This window comes from Columba livia, chromosome 5 (assembly GCF_036013475.1).
Source record: "Columba livia isolate bColLiv1 breed racing homer chromosome 5, bColLiv1.pat.W.v2, whole genome shotgun sequence".
NCBI lineage: Eukaryota > Metazoa > Chordata > Aves > Columbiformes > Columbidae > Columba > Columba livia.
Window position 1 is genome coordinate 40,574,217 of NC_088606.1, and position 16,305 is coordinate 40,590,521.

Genomic DNA, 16,305 nt, shown 5'->3' on the forward strand with positions numbered 1-16,305 from the left:
ACTGAGTTGATCTCCTCTCCCTTTCAACGGGAAAGCCAGCTTATACAGGCTTTCCATCCCAAGGGGAGATCTCACCTGCTGCCTCCAGCATGTATCCCTGAGCAAACAACCAGCTGCACTTTGTAGTGCACAACCATGGGTAGTGGGAAAAGAGTGAAAGGGAGGGAGGGAAGCTTAATATCTAGGCACTGCCAAGAGAGCAAAGAGCTGTGATGAAAAATAATTCATATTCCTTCATGCAGTGAGGTCTCACTTTTCTTTTTGATTCTGGGAAGATTTGTGCAGCTGGAAGAGCTAGGGCGCAAAATAATACACGAACAACCCAGTAACGGCAGGACTGCAGATGTGCACCAGACCATGGAGAGGCTTGCCAAGGAGAACAAAGAGCTGGAGAAAATGTGGGAACAGCGACAGAAAAAGCTGCAGGACGGCCTGGAATTGCAGATGTTCAATAGGGAGGGAGACCGTATAAATGCAGCTCTGTCTGGCCACGAGGCCTTTCTCCGGGGTGATGACCTTGGGGTATGTCTAGAAGCTTATTTTGTTTCTTCTTACTTCATCTATCCATCCAGGGAGTAGCAACAATTTTCTTAATTAGATCAGTTTCATCATTCTTGTGGTCATGTCATTTTAATACTTGGAAACTAGACTTTCAGGTTCTTATTAATGTTCTTATGTTCTTACTCATCTTAATGAGAACGAAACTCATTGTCTCTCAAAAAAAAATAAGAACAGCTAGTGTTGTGATTTGTTGCTATGTTTGTACATGTCAGATGGTTTTTTGCAATTGGCTCATCAGTTTGATGGCTATCAATTAAAAATGGTTTCAGCTTGAACAATTTTTTTTTTTTGTGAAGTAAAAACCTGACTTTAAAAAAAATAATGCTTTTTCTTTTCATTGAGTATTTTAAGAACATTAAAACAAGTGAAAGGAAAAAACAAATGCAGACAATATTCACAAGACCAGTGATGGAGGAGGTTATGGTACCTCACCATCTTTTATGTTTTCAGCTGAAACTGAAACTTTGATACTTTTTGGGTCAGCTTAGTGGAATAAAGTTTTACTTAGTTATGGCCTTTTTGTGTTACATGTCCCTAGATGTACCAGAGTGCTGGCATAAGTTCAGAATGCAGATTGTCTAAAGAGGCAAAAATGGAACCAAAGTGGAAACATAAAACAGAGGAAACAGATATGATACAAACCTAAGTACCTGCTGCTTGTTTGTAGCCCTGGATGCGTTTAGGCACACACAAAATGTACACAATATCTCCTGCTTGAAAGAGAAGGGAGAAAATAAGGTCCAAATTTTGGGGTGTTTGTTTGTTTGTTTTATTGCTTCAAAAACAACATATGACCAAGGAAAGACTTGACCAGTTTTCTTTCTTAAATGCAGGACCACGTAGATGCTGTTCGCAGCCTGCTGAAGCAGCATCAGGAATTTGAGCAACTACTGATGGCACTGAAGAGACGAGTTGAAGCACTTAATGAAAATGGGGCGAAACTAATAGAGAGCAGGCACTTTGCATCTCACATGTGAGTCCAGACTCTTTTAATTTAGCTTTAATAAATGATCCAGTGTGATTAGGGTGAGATGAAAAAATTTCTCTGAGCCACGATTTAGTTGACATCCAATGTGTGATCTGCTGGATGAGGGGAGAAAAAGGTATTAAACAAACAACAACCAAAACCAACCAAACAAAAAACCACAGGTGTTCTGTGCTCTCAGAACAAATAAGTGACCTTTGACAGAATGCTGGAATAATGTGCCTTGTATCATAAATTACCTATAATGTTAAAACTTCTTTAATGCAAACTCATTAAATAATTACATAAAACAGATTTTCCTTCATTTTTCAGTATCACAGATTAGAATTAATGTTTGCTGTTAAAAAGTTACAGAGGACTTCACAAAGAAATGGCTCATCAGAAGCAGCTACTTCATGTTTTTGTCAAAGCTGAACTGTCATGTAACTACTGTGCGAGAGCCACTAAGATCTAGTAAGGGGACCTCTGCATAAACAAGAATTAGAAATATAGGGTCAGAATGGACCTCTTGGGTCAAAAATACCATGTTCTTGTGACTACAAGTGGTAATGTCTTTAAAATTCCCTTCACAAATTTGTAAAACTTCCCTTAAAGACTGATTTCTTGCCAGCACTACTACCATTAGAAGGACATTCCAGAGCCTCATTGAGCTTACATCACAGGGAAAAATTAAGGTGGAATTAATTAAGGTGGAATATTTGGGAAAGAGAAAGATCTGGGTGTTTTAGTGAAATATACTTGACTGCAATTCATTGCTGTAACACAGCTGTAAAAAAGGAAAATCCAGAAGCAGCTGGCAAGCAACAGCTGCTTTCTAGATGAGCCATGGTACAGGGCCATCTATCTGTTCCTCCTGAACTAGATTCCATCTATATCATAGTCATGACTACAGTACAGCCCAGGGGAACCAATTTGACTAATATTGCATTGGACTTCCTGTTTTTCTTGGTAGCATTAAAGAGAGAATGGTCACCCTCCAGAGAAGGTGGGAGCGGCTGATTCAAAGCAATGCCAAAAGAAAACAGCAGTTGTTGGATTCCCTAAAGCTGCAGGTAAAAACTGATACTGCAGATTTGGTCAGGCATGTGTGAAGTAATTTTACCTTCTGTCTTAGCATGGGACGAATCTCAAACTGCTGAGAGCCTACTGCAGCACACTTTCTCTTCAGCTATGAGATGGAGAATTTCACTTTCCAGGGAGTAGGTGATGCACTGGTGATAAATCTTACAAAACCATAAACATAGGAAAATACCAAAACAAAAATGGATATATTGGATTAAAAAAATTGAACAGAATGTGTTGTCTAGTGGATAAATGTATTCTGTTCATTAGTTATTACTGTTCTAGGCCTTAATAATTTTGTACAGTTACTTACAGTAACTGTACTTTTTGCACCAAATTTAGTTTCCAGTGCTGAGATATAAAGTTATACTGGAGGACTGGATCACTTATGATTAAAATAGTCTATCAAAAATGCAAACCTTCACTGATAATTGAAGGCAGTGGATTAGTAAATGTGGTGTAAAAGAGACTAAGAGATATTACTCTGAGGGCTTAAAACCCATCAATGGTTCAAGATCATACTTCTTCCATTAAGAGTGCTGGTTATGTAGAACATCTTCTATATGACAATGTATCACACATCCTAACTGTTAGAAAAAAAAACAACAACAGGGCTTGATCCTAACAGCAAGAATGAACTGCAAACCCACACAGAATCAGAAGGTAAGTCAATTTAATCTTGTTTGTTTCTCTAAGGAGTTTAATCGTGATGCCGCTGAGCTTTTAATATGGATGGATGAGAAGTACAAGATTGCATCAGATGAATCCTATCGTGATCCAACAAATGTTCTACGCAAACTGAAATGGCATGAGGCTGCTGAGAGGGAAATGATGGCTAATGAGGAGCACTTTGCAACACTGATAAAGGTGAAGGCAGTTTTGAAGCTAAGTCTTCCATGTTGTTCCAAACTTTATAGATGCTGATTTTCTCAAAGAAATAATCTGCTATGTTTCTCTAGAAAGGAAATCAAATGATACAAGACAACCATTATGCTGCAGCTTCTATCCAGAAGAAGATGTCAGAGCTTCAAAAGAAGTGGAAGGAATTGTATGGCAAGATGATAGAGCGAGGTGACAAGCTGAGACAAGCTGGGCAGCAAGAACAGCTCATGGAACTGCTCCAGGTCAGGAGGCGATAGGGAAAAGAGGGGAGAAATGACCTAGGAGCCTGGTTCTCTGTTGTGTAGTTCTTACAAAAAAAAAAAAAAACAAAAACAAAAACAAAAAAAAAACAAAAACAAAAAAAAAAACAACCAACAACAACCAAAAAACCACCACAACAAAAACAGAATACCATCCAGATAAAAGTATATTTTAGGGTGTCGGTTTTGGCTACAGTCTCAGGAGAGTAAACCTAATATGATGCTGACCAAGCTCACTCCAAAGTTGTGAGCAGGATAACAGTGTCAGCACAGTACCAAGATGCAAAGCTGTTGAACTTGGGCTCGGCACTTCACCTGTGTGGCCATGCCATACTGAGAAACAATTAAAAAATGTCTGCATGGGTCGATGCTGTGCAAACATAAGTGCTTGCTTGCAGTAATTTTGGGGTTAGAGGCATGGCACTGTGTTAAGCATATTGTCATCCAGCAAATTGTACAAGAGGAACAATGTGCTTTGAAGGCATTTCAATACCAGAATGTCATGAAGCTGCTGTTGTGTTGTAGCTGCAATATGAAGCCCCTGAAGATTGTTAGATTGTTTTGTATTATGTCACTGAAGATAGTTCAAAGAGACTGTTCTTAATAATGTGCTTTAGCATCTCAGAGAGAAGAGTACTCTAAAATAGTGTGTAAAACAAAATATTCCCAGAAGATGCCTCTTAGAGACACTGAGCCATCGTGTTCTCGAGAAAGGACATATGGATTTAAAAATTGTGTCCAGGAAGCTGTCATGGGAAGGGCTGAGTGAAACAAAATTGTGTTGAAAGGTCAATACAAATGTGCTGTGATCTCTTCCTGGTAGGATGCCAAAAAGAAGATAGAGAAAATTGAGAAAGTTCTTCAGGAATCTGAGACAGGCCATGATTTGCGCTCCAGCCGTGACCTGCTCAAGCAGCACAGACAATTGGAAAATGAAACACGTGAGCTGGCAGAGAAAATGAACTCTATTGTATCTCATGCAAGGAAAATGGCCACCAATCACTTTGACTCCCAGAGGATTCTGGATGAAACACAAAAATACCTGAAAAGGTGAGGTGTCACTCTCTTTTTCTCTCCACCCCTTGCGATAAATAACATTTCTTGTTCTACCTTGTAGAAAATGTCTTTAGATTGATTAGGCTTAACCCCTATTCAGGAATGATTCCTCCTCCCAGTTGTACCACTACTGTACTTTGATCTGCATCTACACAGCTGCCTGTTGACCCACCTCAAACTTTATTACTGGACCTTGCTCCTTGCCTATTCCTCCTCTAGTTCTTTGCTTATCCATAAGTCATTTACTGCTTTCTAAGGTGTACAGTGATCCAACATTCACAGAATCACAGATTGTTAGGGATTGGAAGGGACCTTGAAAGGTCATCTAATCTAACGCCCCTGCTGGAGCAGGAACACCTGGATGAGGTTGCACAGGAAGGTGTCCAGGTGGGTTTTGAATGTCTCCAGAGAAGGAGACTCCACAACCTTCCTGGACAGCCTGTTCCGGTGTTCTGTCAGCCTCGCTGTGAAGAAGTTTCTTCTCATCTGTAAGTGGAACCTCCTGTGTTCCAGTTTGTACCCATTGCACATTGTCTTATCATTGGCTGTCACTGAGAAGAGATTGGCTCCATCCTTGTGACACTCACCCTTGCATATTTATAAACATCAGCGACTAATTCCTTAAAACATCACAGGACAAGCCTAGGACTTCAAAAGTGTAAATCACTTTTAATCCATTTACATTTAGTATCATCATATAAGTCTACTTGCCAAAAGTAGTCTTCTGGAGAAGGGATTCTTGTATGTGCAGCCAGGACTCACTGAAATTTAATTGCAAAGAAGTGTCCAGTGTTTTTTAATCTTCACAGTGGCATCACAGCCTAATTCCTTTGGCAGAATCAGGATAAAGCTTTGTTTTAACATATATTAATGGATAACCCCTAGGTTTGAGTCTTTGCAAGCACCTCTTGATAAGAGGCGTAAGTTGCTGGAAGCTGCAGTGGATCTCTATGAGTTCTACCATTACCATGACATGGAACTGAACTGGATTAATGAGCGATTGCCTATTGCCCATTCCACCAACTGTGGGAAGTCCTTGGACGTGGCTCAAAGCCTGTTGCAAAAACACAAGGTAACTCCTTTAATTAAGTGTATTCTACCATGTTGGCATATTGCATTCCACCTCAGTTCTCCTTTAGCTTCAGGAAGGCCATTGCAAGCAAAATGTATTACCACACTTTCAATGAGTACTTTCTTTGATTCCAGCACTTTCTCAGAAAAAATGGTTCCAGTGGATTGAGACAAGTCAGCAATGTGGTGATGATTTTCGGAGCAAGCATGCAATTCCTATGGGAACCACAAAATTTTTCATATTTTGCAGTATTATTGTTCTGAGAAATTTTGTAGTTTTTCCCATTAAAAGTGGATAAAAAGCTAGTGTACCTTACGCTAAATAGAAAAAAAATGATTTTTTTTATTTTTTTTTTTCTTCTCTGTGGGTTGATCTGGGTTGGTATTTTAACTGTGGGGTACCTCAAAGCTGCCTTGCTCCACAGGAAACAGGATTTTGTAGTGCCTGGGTTGCAAGGTCCATGAGAAAGGTTATAAGACCAATAGGGAGGCTTTATAGAGGAGGAGTCTTAATAGTTTTCATGGTACTGTGGACAGTGTCTCTCTTCCCATCCCTCTCCAGCTCATTCAGCTTCTGGGATATTTTATTTTTCCATCAGCAGGTCAACACTCTTTTCTGAATCCCCCTCCCCCAGCTTTGTGTCCCATCCCTTGTCCATCCCCCAAACCTTCCTGGTTCCTGGGCAGGGGAGCGGACAGGTGCATAGTAAGGAGAAGGCGGTTAGAACCAGGCCAAGGACTTTGGTGAGTAATACTAAGGGTGTAGGGAAGTTCAGGCATGCCTGTTACCACCTTATAGACTATTATCCCCTTCCTCAAGGCAGCACAAAGAGCAGAGCATTATACAAGTGGGGCTGGGACCAGTATCTGAGGCTGCGGCTGTTGTAGTAACAAGGTAGTCCTTGTGTCCAGCAGCTATACTCTGCCCATCTTCACCAGCTGCCAGTTTTGCTTAGGACTTAGGAGCGCAGGGAGTTTCTTTGTCCTCACATACCCTTCCTTTATTCCTATTTTTTATTTTATTTAATTTTCAGGAACTGCAGGCAGAAGTGAATGCCCACAAACAGCAAGTCCAGCGGGTCCTGGATAAAGGAAAGACAATGGTTGTAGGCCAGCACCCATCAGCTCAGAAAATAAGCGAGAAATGCCAGGAGCTTGTGACTGCCTGGCAGGGCTTGGAGAAGGCCTGTGAGGCAAGGATGAAGCAGCTGCAGCACTCAGTTGGCTTCCAGGAGGTACAAATTAACAGCAAAGTGGTTACACAGTAGCTTCTTCAGACAAACAAGAGGACCAAATTTTAAAGTGAATAACAAAACAGCTTTGCTGGGTACTAGTATTCACTTCAGCTGTGTGAGGCCAGACTTGTGGGAGTGGAGGGCTGGGCTGCAAAGCTGAATGCAGCTCCCAGCATCAAGCTTCTGCTCTAGAGGTTTGCTTTGGACTCTGTACCCATCCATTATGGTTGCGAGTAGAACATTTCTCCTAGTAGTATCTTCTTCCTCAATATCTTTATACAGCCTCAGGCTTTGACTTAAGTAATGCAATGGATTATGAACTGGCCCTTCGTACTGGATAATTATGACAAGGAAATCAGAAGAGAAGGGATCTCTTGTGCCATCCAGTCTTTGCATGTTAGGCAACAATGGTCCTGGCAACAAAATGGTACTGAGAAACTGATGACACTTTCACTCTCAGATAAAATTTTTAGCCCTATTATTTTCAACAGGATACTGGACCTTTATGTTTAGCCTGTTAAAAAAAATGCATGCTAATATTCATCTTCGTAATTCAATTTTTCTGTCACCAGTGGGTCACAAAGTAGTGTACATATTCAGATAACACATGCAGTCTTGTAGATACAAACATCATTTGCACAGAGTTCACAGGTCCACCTAAAGGTTCCCTGAGGAATTTGGTCATCTGGCTCTTCTTTTCACCATCTATAAAAACAGCTGTCCATATTATAAGCTTTATGAAGCTTGATTCTTATAGGATTATTTGAACTTCTCAGGAAGGAGAAGGAGAAATATCACACTGGTATTGTACAGTTAGCCCCTCCCATTAGTGAATAAGTTAGAGTCAAGTAAGGATAGTAATGCAAAGAAAGAAAAGTGAGACAACTTGAAACTTAGTGCCACAGCTTTGATGCCTAGAGAAGACCTTAGTTATCCTGCTCCAAAGTCTTCCATCTGTGGCCTCCTTCACCTTTGTATGATTTGACAGAACAAGCACGTGGAATAGTAGTTCTTGGGTTTAAATATTCTTGATTTATTATTTAATAAAATATCACAGTAAATATTACAATGCACCCTCCATTTGGAGTTTATTAGGTCAAAGTATTTTGAAAGTTAGGTAGAAACTAATTGGCTTTCTCTTTAACTGGTAGTTTTTGATGAATACTTCAGACCTGGAGGCTTGGATAGCAGAAAAATATCCACTTGTGACAAGCAAGGACTATGGTAAGGATGAAGATGGAACACTGAAACTCCTCAAGAAACATAAGGTATTTCTCTGCTTAAGTTCTCTACACTGTCCTGACCTTCTTGCCTGTCTGGGATTGTAAAAATGGTACTTAAGTGTCTAGCTGTAAAAAGATATTTTGCATTGATGTATGTCTACGTGTGCATGGACCGCTAGAAAAAGAAATCAATACAACTTACTAATATAGCTGGTAAAAATGTAGTTTGAGGGAAAAGAAGAATGGTGAATATTCTCATCTTATTTTTCTGAGGCCAAAACTGACTATGATCTGATATCTGCTTTTCAGTCTCAATGGATGCATACAGAAGCCATATTTCTTAATCTTTCCTAAAATCAAAGATACAGATAGAGTATTATTTCAAGAATACTTTTCTCTGCCTCTGCATCAGGAATTTCTAATTTTCTTTATCCACCTGATTTGTTTTCATTTATGTGCACTTTTTTTTTTTCAAAAAAATTAGAAATATTTAGATAATCAGAAAATTTAGAAAATTAGAAAATTTAGATAATTAGAAAATTATCTAAAATGATAAAGTCTTGGAAATGTCACATGCTTGCAGAAAGCTTTTCTTCTCTTTCAACGTCTCAATGACTGCACCATAGGCTGGTGCAGAAGTTTAAACAGTGGATATCTTGGACAACTGGCACTCAATCCACTCTTTTCTCTGCAGGCACTGGAGCATGAGATTGCCATTTACCAAAATTTCATGAAAGAACTGACTGAAAGTGCCCAAACTCTTCCTCTTGCCGGCTCCATCCAATATATTGAGGTGGATGCACCAAAGGAACAAGTTCATTCAAGACTCCAGGAGCTGCAGGAACTAGCAACAAAAAGGTATAAACTAGAACTGCCCCTTGCATCCTAGGTTTGAGTCGAAGTCCACTTAAGTCAATAAAGGATATCTCTAGTTAGCTCACTGGAATTTAGATCATATCCATTATCTTCTCTTTTTTCAACTGTATTTAGGAAATAGCTGATTTTATGTTAGAATTCTGTGCACATATGACCTTTTCATTATTGCTAAGCAAGAACTCTACATTTTATTCCAGGAGTTTTGCTACATAGAAAGGGTTTGCAGCCCCCAAATTTCCTCTTTACCTTTCATCATCCTCCTGTAAAGTGATGTGAGATGCTGGATTCTGACTTGCCTTTGTGGTATTTGGGATCTGCTATCAAAAGAAAAAATTGTTTTTAAAATACTTCCTTAATGTTGCTTGAAAATTGATTAATTCATTACATAGCAGAAGGGAGACAGTTACAGTTTCACTGAACTTTATGCCCAATGGCTGTGCTAGTATAGTAAGGGTTTTATTCTTGAATGAGTCATCTACTTTTCATTTCACTTCCTTTCTGTTATTGTTACAGTAAGATGTTTATAACACGACAGTTTGCTATTACACAGGGGTTTTTAACACTTCTTGTTTGTTGTCTGGAAGAAACAAATGTCTGAACCTTTTAGGTTTTTACTCCAGAAAAAAAAAAAAATCCATTTGGAAAAGTAACAGGGCTCTACAAGAAGAATAACAAATGAATCTGAATACTAGAATAATTAACCCTAGAGGAAATGCTGATATTTTACTTTTTGTTTTTATTCGTTTTTATAATTAAAAGAGTAAAGGCATCGATAGAAAATCCTGTGAATGAGAAGTTCAGAAAAATAAATACTCAATCTAGAAATATCAGAAAGTTTCCATGTGTTGAACACAGAAATGTCTTGTGTTCATTCATGCTGAATGTTAACCTGAGCTTCATGGTTTCCTATTGGTGTTCTGGTTTGTACCACCAATCTGCATTCTTTTTAGTGGGCTGGGCTAGGCTCTCTCAGCAGGTTTCATTTCTTGTGATTAGCATTTGTGATTCAAACAGGAAAGTCAGGTTCATCTTTTCTGGAATATTTGCACAATGGCCAGGCACTGTTAGCAGATGAAAAATTCGTGTTTTGTTTACTGTGGAAGGCCTGAAACATGTCAGTCTATATTATGAGATAATCTGGAAGTATGCACCAGGTTGCATAAATTATGCTGAACAGGCAATATAAGCAGAATTGCATCAAATGGCTTTTGTGGTATTTGCCTTTCTAGTGCACCATCCTCAGTTAGAAATATTTCATTCTCATCTTCATAAGTACTACAGTTATCTTTAGAAAGACAGATCTGGAAAAAAATGAGTAGTATTCTCATGGGAAGAAGAAAAAAAACAACCAACCAAAACTGACAAACCACACACACAACATACCACACCCTTCCATAAAACCCCAACCAACCAAACAAAACCAACAAACATACAAACAAACGCCACCAAAAAACCTAAAAAGGAGTGAGCTCAGCTAGGCACAGTGCTTTTCTGGGAAACTCAGATAATGAGTCTGACTTGGCTGACAGCTGTCATCCTACAAACATAGTTCCATTCTTGAGAAATTAAGTGAGCTCTTTCCTTAAAAAGAATCAGTCTTGATGGTGGGAGGATTACTAAGAAGAAAGTTACTGATTGCCTTTGTCTTATATTCCCTTGGTCTAATTGTATTATCTTGTCTCCTTTCCACAACAGAGGGAAGAAGCTGGATGAGACTCTTGTCTTGCATGAGTTTCTACGAGAATATGAAGATCTGCAAGACTGGATCACTCAGAAGAAACAAGCAGCCAGCTCTGAAGACTATGGAAATGATTATGAACATGTCTTGGTGAGTTTTTGAGGAACCAATCAAAAATGAACCAAACTGTAAGTAGTGAGACTGTAAAAAGATTCTAAGGTTGTCCTTGAAAGCTTGTAAGACAGTGCAAGAAGTAAGTATAAATAACTGGGAGATGAGACGAGAAAAGGGTGAAGAGTGGGTGGGAAGGACTGACTCGTCACGACAGGCAGACAGCATTGCCTAACACATCCTGTTACTATGGGGGCTGAGCTGCGTGAAAAGACTGCATGGTAAAATGTCTACGCCTTCAGAGAGCAACTCCTTTCTGTTTTTAATAACAATATTTCAGTGTGGTGTCTGTGAAGGTTTTTTTTCATCGCAAACACAGATGTGTGAGTATCTACAGCTATATGTCTTCATTTGGCACAGAAACTAAACTAATGTCAGCCTGCTAAAAATCAATAGCCATTCAGAATTGTAATTTTTATGATTTGTTTCAAAATATCTTGTGTCCTAAATCTTAAAATTGGACTACTTTATCCAGTTATAGTACTGAAAACACATTTGCATTAATTGAGTGAAAACATATTGTACCTTGAATGTTTGTTTCTGTCCCTGGTAATGTTTCTGCCTCCCATTCACATCACAAACCCCATGTTTTGCTAATAGTTTGTAGCTCCTCAAGGTCTTTAGAGGTAAAATCCGGTCATTCTCTGCAGTTTCTCCATCTCCAAATATGATCAGCTTATTACCTGCCTTTAGGCTGCACTCAGATAGCTCTGCAGGTATGTTTTGGAAAAGCGAGCACTCAATTTTTGTTTGTTTGTTTGTTTTTGTTATGTTTTTGTTATTGTTGTTTTTTCCTTCAAAAGCAACTTCGTGCCAAATATGACACATTCCGACACCAGTTGGAAACAGCTGGGAAAAGAGTTGTGGCTTGCCAGCAGCTGGCAGACAACTTGCTGAACTGTGGGCATTTCGAGTCTCGGGAAATTCGGCAGAAGCAGAAAGAACTAAGGTAGGAGACTTGTGTTAGCTCTGTAACACTTTGTCCTTTAAATTTGCTCTCAAGGAGGAGGAAGTGAGAAGGAATTAGAAAAGGATAAGGCCTGTCCTTTCAATTCTCTAATTGCAAAATATGTGGTTTGCTCACTGATACAGAGCTGCTGCCATGCCCCATTTAAAAATAAACTACTGTAACGCAGACATTATCTGCTTGCTGATTTGGCTTCTTGTAAATTGCGTCAGAGGTGCCTTATGAGTAAGGGGTGAGTGAACTTCCTTTGCCCTTTGAAACAGGATCATCTAACTGAAAGGCTAGGACTTTAGTTGCTTCTTTATTGCTTCTGATTTTCAAGTTTGAATCCCATGGCTGCTTTGCAGAACAGTAGGATGTTCTGAGCTTCTTCTGTTTGGCATCAGTCCAAAGTGACCCAAAAGAGAAGCATGAAGGAATAGTAGCGTCTGACTCAGTCCTCCAAGTCCTGCATATAAAACCTGAAAAGCATATTGGAGAGGGGCACCCTTATATAGGACCATCTAATTAAGTGCCTTAAGAGACAGGAGGTCATGAACAGGGAGGGTGAAAGACATGCTGCCACTCAGAGAATCAGTCCAACAGAATTTAATGCCAGGAATGAAAAACAAAGTACAAGGAGGTCTTGTTTTCAGTCTTTCTTCAGACTGTTAATCTCCGTTACTCCTAATTTGAATGTTTTTCATGGTTCTTTTCCCCATCCTCCCCTCTAGAAATTCCTGGGAGGAGCTGTTGGAAATTACCAGGTTACGAGGTGAGCGGCTGAGAGATGCTGAGGTGATTCACAAGTGTTACCAAGATCTGACAGATGCTCTGGCCCATATTGAGGTAAAAAATAATGGGAAAGTCTCATATAATGCCAACTTCATTTCAGTTTAATATGTAGAGCATTCTTATGTTTCTCAGCGTGCTTACTGCTGACTTAAAAAAATTCCCAGTAAGACACCTGTTTGATTACTCAAAGTGTTAAAAAAGATAAAATAATCCTGGTTAATCCTTAGACACCTGACTGGTCACCTTATATGAAGCACTGGCAAAAACAGGTGCAGCTGGAGTTGCTGATCTGTGAGATAAGCTAGAAGACCAGGGCTTGAACTAAGTTGTCTCACAATACAATGCATATAGTAATGTTGTGTGTAGTCACCAGGCCTAAGAAACTGTTTACCACCTCAGGGTAGTAGTTCTTTGTACACCATTGTAGCTTTATGCACTGAAGAAATAACTGTAATGTGAAAAAGGCATTTATCTGGATTACAGTGACTGTTAGTCTCTAAGGTTGTCAGGCAATCACGTGACCTGATGCAAAAAGCTGAACCAAAAATCTTTTCCTCTCATTTAGTGCCCAGTACTGGCAATAATTACAAGCAGTCCCAGTGTGAAAACTGGGAGGAGAAGTCCCAATGAAAATCTTCAGCCTTCTGTTTTATCTGAGCATTCTGAAGAATTTCATGAAGAATGATTCTGTGATTCTGTGAATCCACATCCTTGCTGTAATGACAGGTGTGGTTTCCCTAACGCAGATCTGTACAGGAGATGGTGATCCAGTAGAGCTTCCACTATTCATAGGGCAACAGGGCTTTGTTAGGTTACGTGCAGCAGATTTTCTACTTGCTTGTGCTGGCAGAGGCTGCCCTATTCAACTATGTTATTCCTGTTTTCTTACCCTGTCATAAATGGAAAATCAAACATCACAATATTTTACTGAATACCAGCTGGGGTTTTCAGAACCTGATGCATATTTAACTTCAATAATGAATTAGTTGATTCTGTGGCAGTGACAAGTGATAGTTCAGAAACGCTTCACAGACCAGCACTTTGGTCCAGGCAACCAATACACACTTCTTGAATTGCATATTGTTAACAAGCTTCACTACTGAGTGGGAGAGCAATTCTGTCATCTTGACCATCCCTTCCTGTGTACCTTGGTCAGATGTCTACTAGCGAAAGACATTTCTTATAGGAACGTAGTACTAGAAGATGTTGTTTAAATCACCAATTCCAATGTCATCATAGCATAGGTAACTTCAACATCCATGTCCCTTTACAGCACCCTACCAAGATGCATTGTTGGTACCGCAAACCAGCCTGTGAATGTTACATAAATACACTTCTCCAATGGTTGGAAATGTTCTTCTAATTTTCACATAAATTGACTTGGAGCAAGTTTCTAATAATTTTATTCTAGCAACACTGTTGTCCTCCTCTTTTTACTTGCTGTGTTCCCAGTGTATGTCTGTGTAACAAATCCCCTCAGAACCTTTGTTGAGCTAAATGGATACTTAAGTCTGCTTTCACATGATGGTCTCTCCATTTCTCACATCTTTAGAGTAATCTTTCTTGAGCATGGATAACCAAACTTCTATATGAAAGATGGTTCACATACAGACCACCTGTACCCCAAAGACTAGCCTGATATTGTTGGTTGTTAAAGTTCCTTTAAGAATTCTCTATATGTCACTGCAGTAGCTCTTCAAGATTGATTCCCAACTCTAACCTGTAAGATATTTTCTTGTATTATCTGATCAAGGAAAGACTTGAACCTTTATCTCTCACAGTCCAGTTGGATAGCTTAATCACTAAGATACTTACAAGTGAGATATTAGGACAGATGTACTAGGATAGATTTTTCTGGCTTCCTATTATAGTTGAGTAACCCAGGATGTCCTTAACTGTGTAGCATGAGTTGCACTATACACAATGACTAAAGTAGGCTTGTAGTGTGCTTTGCTTGGAAGTAGAAAGAAACAAAGCTTTCTCTGATTTCTTCCTTCTAGGAGAAGTCCAAAAGTATTCCAGATGATGTTGCTAAGGATATGAGAGGTGTGCAAACCCAGCTCCGGAACCATGTGGCCCTGGAGCATGAGCTCTCTGGGAATGAGCAGCAGGTGATGAAAGCAATTTGTGGTCTTTAATGTGTAGCCAAATTTGAAGTTTCCAAGAGAATCAGAATAATAATTTTGTATGGTGAATCAAATTATTCAAGGTTTTTGTGAAAGCCTGGAAATCTCTAAAGATCTTCCTTAGTCTTCTGCTTTTTTCAATATGTTTAATGTCTGATGGCAGTGATAAAGTAGGTCATTTAAAATCTTACAAATAAAAGAGATATTATAATGACTGCTGACTATTGAGGTTATTCATAATGATATTTTTGGTCACTGTTTGAAATGTATGATGGTGTCAGGCCTTATGATATGTTTAACACCTTCTTCAAAGTGTTCCAGGTGATTACGAGGAGAAATCAATAATCTATTTTATGTGCAGAGAAACTGAATATTCATTTAACACAAAATGCATTGATTGTCTATAGAGGACTATGGAAGGAAGGATGGGGAAACAATCTGGAATTTTCAACAAGTTTACAGGGGTAGGAATTGGATTGTGAGATAGAAGGATAGGTCTCATTATACAAACTTGTGAAAAGCTTCAGCTCATGAGAACAGCTGTTTTTTAGAAAGCTTCCTTGTATATAGATTAGCTTAGCTTCAACTAGAACACTTAAACTGGTAAGAGTTTTCCCATTGTTTAGTAAATCTAATGGTATAGTTAACACAACGTATGCTATATTGAAATTATTGAAGTAGGTATCCCAGTAACACCAGTGGCCTCATATCTTGTCCTTGTGGCAGATAACACTAGAATTGATCCCACTAACTGATTGTTTTTAAAGTAAAAGAGCATGAGATACACATGAAGTGAATGTAGTAATAGTTATTTATATGGTGACTAGGGAAAACACGGTATGGTTAGCTATTCTTTGCATTACTCATGTAATAAATGGTATAGTAAAAACGAGAAACAAAATCTGCCTGTCTATTTGAAAAATCACTGTTGTGATGAGCCATAGCAAACACTGGATGTCACTGTTATTCCATAAAACTGAAATTAGGGAAGCTTTTGTTTAGCATGAGAAAAATTAGGTCAGAAAATGTTGCTTGAAGTGTAGTTGCATGGACAATTAATCATAATTTTTCTGATATTTGCTGAATCTCTGACTCTCTCTTTCCTACACTATTCTTTTGTCCCTCTGTATAGCTGCAGGAGCTGATTCACTCTGCAGATCATGTCCTGACCCATTGCTCAAAGAAGCAAGTGGAAGACCTGAAAGCAAAGCAGCAGGCAATAGTGACCAACTGGAAGGCCTTGAAGTCTAAAGTGGGACTGCGCAAGAAACTTCTGGAACAAGCATACAAGCTTTACCAGTTTCAGGCACATGTAAGCACTTCTGCCTTCTGTCCATTGGAACACAGGGGAAAGTCACCTTCAGTGTGTGTGAATCAC

The 16,305-nt window shown here is 39.1% G+C and overlaps 1 protein-coding gene across 1 annotated transcript in view; it reads left to right on the forward strand.

Moving 5' to 3' along the window:
* The window catches only part of SPTBN5 (spectrin beta, non-erythrocytic 5), a 105,552-nt gene that overhangs the window by 28,810 nt on the left and 60,437 nt on the right, over window positions 1-16,305 (forward strand). The window contains exons 20-34 of the mRNA XM_065064558.1: window positions 276-522; window positions 1,395-1,534; window positions 2,499-2,598; window positions 3,305-3,475; window positions 3,568-3,732; window positions 4,574-4,800; window positions 5,692-5,878; window positions 6,912-7,112; window positions 8,264-8,380; window positions 9,030-9,193; window positions 10,907-11,039; window positions 11,864-12,009; window positions 12,741-12,855; window positions 14,802-14,912; window positions 16,060-16,239. Coding sequence (XP_064920630.1) covers window positions 276-522; window positions 1,395-1,534; window positions 2,499-2,598; window positions 3,305-3,475; window positions 3,568-3,732; window positions 4,574-4,800; window positions 5,692-5,878; window positions 6,912-7,112; window positions 8,264-8,380; window positions 9,030-9,193; window positions 10,907-11,039; window positions 11,864-12,009; window positions 12,741-12,855; window positions 14,802-14,912; window positions 16,060-16,239 — 2,404 coding nt within the window. The remainder of the gene's footprint in view (window positions 1-275; window positions 523-1,394; window positions 1,535-2,498; window positions 2,599-3,304; window positions 3,476-3,567; window positions 3,733-4,573; window positions 4,801-5,691; window positions 5,879-6,911; window positions 7,113-8,263; window positions 8,381-9,029; window positions 9,194-10,906; window positions 11,040-11,863; window positions 12,010-12,740; window positions 12,856-14,801; window positions 14,913-16,059; window positions 16,240-16,305) is intronic.